General features: G+C 40.8%; 1 protein-coding gene across 5 annotated transcripts in view; it reads left to right on the top strand.

Moving 5' to 3' along the window:
* The window catches only part of LOC108795146 (serine/threonine-protein kinase BRSK2-like), a 300,262-nt gene that overhangs the window by 251,917 nt on the left and 41,830 nt on the right, over positions 1-6,515 (top strand). For all 5 annotated transcript variants that reach the window (XM_018566342.1, XM_018566341.1, XM_018566339.1 and 2 more), the window contains one exon: positions 4,972-5,003. In XM_018566342.1, coding sequence (XP_018421844.1) covers positions 4,972-5,003 — 32 coding nt within the window. The remainder of the gene's footprint in view (positions 1-4,971; positions 5,004-6,515) is intronic.

Raw genomic sequence — 6,515 nt, 5'->3', positions numbered from 1 at the left:
TAAATAGTAGTGGTTTTTTGTGTGTGCATACATTATATAATATAATATATATATATATATATATATATACACATATACACATACACACACACACACACACACACAGTATATGAGATTCAGAGCTGAGAGCCAAGAAATGGAATTGGGTTTTTTTCACTGCTATGCGAAGTGCATACCCTGAACTCTGACATTAACATGACACTAAACTCAGGGGTTATATAGAACAGCTGGCTCTGCCTCTAGATAGGCAGATCCAGCTGTCATTTACACAGCTGGGTGGATCTCGATCTCAGTAATGTCGGGATCCGTCCCAGCTGCGGCGGTCTCAGTATACCGCGAGCTGTAGCTCGCAGTATACTGAGCTTTGGGTCACGGGAGGACGCTAGTTTACGTCTTCCATGACCCTGAGGAGAACTATGGGGAAAAACACTTACCCTATAGTTCTCCTTTAAAAATCCGTTCAAGTACCTTTGACTGGCTGGGCTGGCATCAGCCTGGCAGAGCAGTATACATTGGTGTCAGGGCACCACAGGGATCAAGAGTATGTAACAGAGTGCAGAGGTCGGTGAACAGTGTAGACGGGCGCCATTATTCGGGTGGTCAGTGTGAAGAATGCGCCATACATGGCTGATCAAATCATCTCTGAATTGGTACTGACACTGTCCTTCTGGAGGGTGGCTACTTTTGCTCCCCATGGTCCCTGGGTGTTGTAGCCACCGCTCCAGGCTCACTCCCGTGATGCAATACAATCTCATGTTTAGTTTACTAATTTGTATTGAGATTGTAGTCCATCACTGGAGTGAGTTTAGAGCGGTGGCTACTTTACAACACACCCAGGGAACAAAAGTAGCCACCCTCCAGAAGGAAGAACAGCGTCGGCACCAATTCAGAGATGATTTGAGGATCTACAGTGAGTGATATACAAATACATTGAATTTTTGTTAATAGTAAAAGGTATTTGAATGCATTTTTAAGATTTAACACCCGAGCTTAGAGTCACTTTAACAACTCTATTATTTACCTGAGCCCTATTTTGTTTGGTCAGGAATGTAAAATAACATTTTAAAAAACATTTTTTTCTGTTTGATTAGCCTGGTAACTTTAAAAAAATCACTTAAAATTATATATTCTTGAATCCAGCCAGCAGAACTTGGGCCTTCATTCACATGTTTTTCAGTTTTTCCTTTCTTTCTACTGTTTAAAATATAACTGTCAATTATAGAGGTAAGTAGCTAAATCTGTTTACACACACTGACATTAATCAGAATAGTGACTTATCCCACTACCTCCATGTATGGCTCCATCTGAGAGTTCAGTGTACATTCAGAGACAAAGACTGAAAGGCGACAACGTCTGCTATGCTCTCTCTATAGAAAATCCATAATGCTCTGAGAATCCTCTGTCAAGAATAAGCCCTGTATTTTAATTTTTGTGAAAACACACATTGTATAATGATATATAATACATTAGTTTGTATATCCTATAAACTAGAGGTGCACCGAAATAGAAATTTAAAAACTGAAACGAAACCAAAATAAAAAAATTGTCAGGCTGAAACCGATACCAAAAATGTTTTTATTTTAATTTTTTCAAATGTTTTAAATATTCAATTTTTTATAAACTTTTACATTTTTTTAATATTTATTCATTCATTTTTTATTAAATATTTTTATTTTTTACTTTACTTTTAGGGGCTCGGGGAAATATTAGGGGTCTAAGCAGACTCCTGATATTTCCCTTTTAAAATCGAAAAAGAGATTGAGAACACAGAGTCCTCAATCTCTTTTTCTGTATCCCCTGTTATCAATGAACAGGAATCCTCTATGAGTGCGCCTGTTTATTGATAACTTGAGAATATAGTATGTTTACTATAACCACAATTATGAATGGACAGGAGTGGATATAGATCACTCCCATTCATTCATAATTGAGGATATATTACCATATCCTCAATTATCTACAAACACTCAGCGATCACTGATCACTGATCGCTGAGTGTTTGTAGCCTGCTCTCCTCTCTGACACACACTGTCACAGGAGGCCGAGCTAGCGGTGCGAGAGGAGAGCCCAGCCTCCTGTGACAGCACTGTCTCCGCCCCCACACCGCTCTGCCGCACTGTGATAGGCGGCCGAGCGGTGTGGGAGGAGAGAAACTGGCAGCTCACAGCCGGCTGTCACTTTCTATCCTCCCCACTGGGACACAGAGCAGCGCCCAGCGGGGAGGAGAAAAACCTGGGATGTGCCGCTGTATCGGCAGGAAATTGGCACTTTCAGCATTTAGCCAAAAGAGACATTTTCTGCCTGTATGTTTCGGCAGCCGATATATCGGTGCATCCCTACTATAAACCTAAATGTTCAAAATGAAATTGACTTAGAAATATTATAGTTTACCTTGAACTCCTAATCCTTAACTCAACCCTGAAATGTAACCTTATTATTGACTTAATCCTTAATGTCATGGTACCAGGGATGTGAGCCCACAAGCAAACAAGGTCGCACGGGATCCTTCAGGATGCAGGATCTAAAGGCCAGCTGGTGTTCCGCCAGGGACCCCCTCATGGAAGTTTGGATTTAGCTGCATGCTGACCCCAGGTTGTGACCCCTGGGTTCACCCTGCTTGTGTGTGGAGAGTATCCATACACTCAGGAGACAGCGCTGGCAAAGATGGAATGGCGGCGGAGCAAAAACGGGCCAAAAGTCAGAGCAGGCAGCAGACAAAGGTAATCCGGACAACTAAGCCAAGTTGGTACATGAGAGATCAGTCCATGGAAAGTCAGGGCCAAAAGGACGAATGGGGGCTTGGAAATAGAGTGTTGGTCAAGCAACCCAAGCTGGTCTTAGCAGGATTTAAATAGGGAGAGAGGCAGGACAGGAAGTAGCTGCTAGCTCTGTGCCGCAAGAGCAGAGCACATGCTTGTAGAACCACAAGTGCCAGCAGACCCACAACAGCAAAGAGGTAAAAACAAATGCAAACACTTAACCCTTATAATGTTTATTCTAAATGTAACCCTAGATCCCAACATAACCCCTAACCCTAATGTGTATTCCACTTGCAGCCAGATTGTGAGAACTCCTACTTTACATTTGTTACATGTTCCCATTCACATAGCATAACTTATAACTTATAACTAAAAAAAGTATTTAAAATTTGGTAGCTTACCTTTTTTTCAGTGATGTTTCTGCAAACCCCAGGACTGAAAACCCTGCTTAGTTCTCACTGTATGGGGGAAGTTTTCTTTCAGATAATTAACCCTGTCTATACTGTGCTAGCAGATTTAATTATCAATAGTAAACCAGATGAGCAGGATTGTCTGTCCTAACAAAGGGTTAAAGGCCTGAGGACATTGTATGTTGATGAACTTTTAATATAAACATTCCTCAGTCATTCCCCCTATCTGCTCACTGGCATCTATTCTAATCACTAGAAGCTGCCTGTAGAAGCCTATGTATAATCTGCTCCAAAGAAACAGGTAAGGATTTTTTTCAAATTGTTTTTAGATCTGCTGTGTGAAATGGAACACGTAACAAACATGTAGTGGGGAGGGTGGGGGGATTCTCAAATATGGCTGCAAAGGTGGAAATACACTACTAATACTGAATGCTACCAATCCCTTTGTCGCTGCCTGCAGTGGGTGTATGATGTTGAAAGCAAGTATTGTCAAGTCCTGACCTGCGTGCTTGTTTTGGGCAAGTGACTCACCAAGTAGTATTGGTAATGGTAGCTCCAATGCTTCTGTCCTCACCAGTTGTCTTCATATACCAATGTGATTGACCATGTTTAAAGCCCATTTCCACCTTTGCTGAGGTATTTTTAAAGAAACATATGCCAGCAATGTTCACCGAGTTGCTATATATGAACACAGAAACCTACATTTTTTGTTAGCTTTCCTGTTTGTGTCCTCGTTGGAATTTGCTGCCTCTGTGCTTTGCAAACAATGTGTGTATATTACAAGTGACCTCTCCACCCCCCTATTCATTAGTATTCAAAGTGGCAATACTCTCCCCCCACCTTCCTCCCCGAACAGTGTGTTGTGTGCAAAGGCAGAGCTGGTGTTTAATGATCGTGTTACAATGAATAACAGGGAGGGGGGAAAACCTGCTTTATATCTGACCACGTTGACAGATCGAGTTTCCTGTGGAGAAAATTTAGAATTTCTAGGATTGAGACCTAAAAAAAACTTCTTAAAAGAAAGCCTGCAATGGGACTCATGAAAATGTGCACGCACATCCTCACTGCACCTCCTAATTACAAAAATGAATGCTAATCACTTACAAAAGTGGAAATAGACTAAGACCAGCAGAGCTGGTTTGAGCACCCACTGCACCCATGATATGGCATAAGAGGGTCCTTATGTTATTCCTGTTTGTAGGAATGCTTTCAATAATCGTCTACTGGATACCATAATGTTTGATAGGAGTTTCAAAGGGTGTGAGACTCTAGCAAGCTCATACTAAAGTGGAACTATACTCTAATAGCATTGTCATTCTACCATTTGGACCTCCTTAACTGTCAGCAAGGGACCAAGGAGTCCAGGCAGCCAGCAGCCTGCTCACTTCCGGACAAGGCTTAAGATCTCTCTCCTGCTATGGGTGTCCCAAGACTTCAGGCAGGGGAGCTTTTGGGTTCACCGTTCGTCACTCGACGCTCCAAAACGAGAGAACGCCGAGTGACGAAACAGCTGAGCTTTTAACTGCGGGGCCGGCGTGACGTCATCGCCCGAGACGGCGCATCGCTGGACCGAAGGGACGCGCCGGGTGAGTCTTTGACACTAGGCTGAGATTGTGCTTCCAGCCAGAGGGTTTCCAGAGTAGTAACATCTTCAGAACAAAAGATCATTCAACCTAATCTTTTACCAAGCACACAAATACGAGGGTGGAGTTGCCAGTCAAAATATGTCCACTTTAAATCATGATCATTTCTTTTATATAATTTAACATTAAGATCTTAACACACTACTTTTTGTCTTGCAGCTAGAACAGATCCAGAAGCATTCGTGGTACTTGTAAGTAGCAAAATTAATGTGTTGTGTTAAATAGATCTATTTTGTGGCCAGATGCACTCAGTAGTCTCTGTGAGCACAGAACATCTTACTGAGAGACATAAAATTCCATCACTGGCCTACAACATTCATGTTTCTAAATTGTCTGGTGTTCTGGGAGATTCTTTTTTGGTCTGTTTTTTACACTTTTAGAAATTTTATTTGCAGGTTTATTCATTTATTGTACATCCATGAATATATGTGAATGAAAGACAAGTAAGGTGAATGATAGATTGGGGTAGCAAGACGATATCTGTGCGAACTTCTGTGACAGTGCCACTTGTGCTGATAAACTTACTTTCACTCCAGTTTAGTGTCCAACACTAATTGGTCATATACATGCCATTCAAAACACAGAAAAACACTGTGAGCCAATCAGCAACAGGGGATCTAAATATATTATCTGTTGCCTCTGCAGGCTTCCAGGAAAAAACATAGTCTTAATAATGACCTGAACTCTCTGATGGTTCATAATATGCAATCGAGTTGGGGTCAAAGAAAATGGGAGACGCAACCTACATATATAGATCAGGCAGGTAGTGAAGGAGAATTTCACTGTCTTATACCTCTTAAATATTACAAACCAGGAGCAAGGCTAGATATTTATAAAGAGTGCCTCCTAATTCTAATCTGGCCTAGAAGTGAGTAATGTCCAGTTCCACATATGTGTTTTTTCTGTTTTGTGTCACCACATCTTAGAATTGATAAACTGGTTTTGTTTTGCAGAATACATCTGGCATGTTGCATGTCATTGCGGTCTATCATCCATTAAATCCAATCCACAATGTCTCTGGAAAGGAGCACTATTTGCTTTGTTACAATAAGAATATGTTTACCAATAAAGTGAATTTCTTCTAATAAATAATTTCCTCTATTCAATCTTGGAGTATATATGGAGGAATGGGAACAAGCAGCCTCTGAGTGCTAGGAATAGGCCTGATCAGTAAAATGGTTCAATCTAATCATTCAGTCTGTGATGGGAAAAACAAATACTAAAATATTATTAAAAGTTGTTTCCTAAACCAGCCTTTCCTTTCAGTGTAGACACTGTGGTTAAACAGCATTAAACTAATTATAAAATGCATTAAATAATAGTAATTTAGAAAGTAAATGCTTACATAGTTACATAGTATTTGAGGTTGAATAAAGACATTAGTCCATCAAGTCCAACCTATTAGGATCTCATTCTAGGAGTACCTGTACCCCTGTATATTACGGTCCCTTAAGAAATCGTCCAAAAGTTTCTTGAACAATTCCACATTATTTGCTGAAATCACCGCCTGTGGCAGTGAGTTCCAGACCCCAACTGATCTTACTGTGAAGAACCCCCTTCGCCCCTTGTGCTGGAATTTTTTTTCCACCAATTTTAGGTGGTGGCCTCTAGTTTTTGTAATGGAGTTAATTTTAAACAGTTTATTGCTAATGTTGCTACCACCATTGAACATTTTGTACATGGAAATCATATCCCCCCTTAAT

Source organism: Nanorana parkeri, unplaced genomic scaffold (genome assembly GCF_000935625.1).
Source record: "Nanorana parkeri isolate BGI_ZX_2015 unplaced genomic scaffold, ASM93562v1 scaffold939, whole genome shotgun sequence".
NCBI classification, from domain to species: domain Eukaryota; kingdom Metazoa; phylum Chordata; class Amphibia; order Anura; family Dicroglossidae; genus Nanorana; species Nanorana parkeri.
Note: the sequence above shows the minus strand (reverse complement) of the source record. Positions and strands in the feature narration are given on the sequence as shown.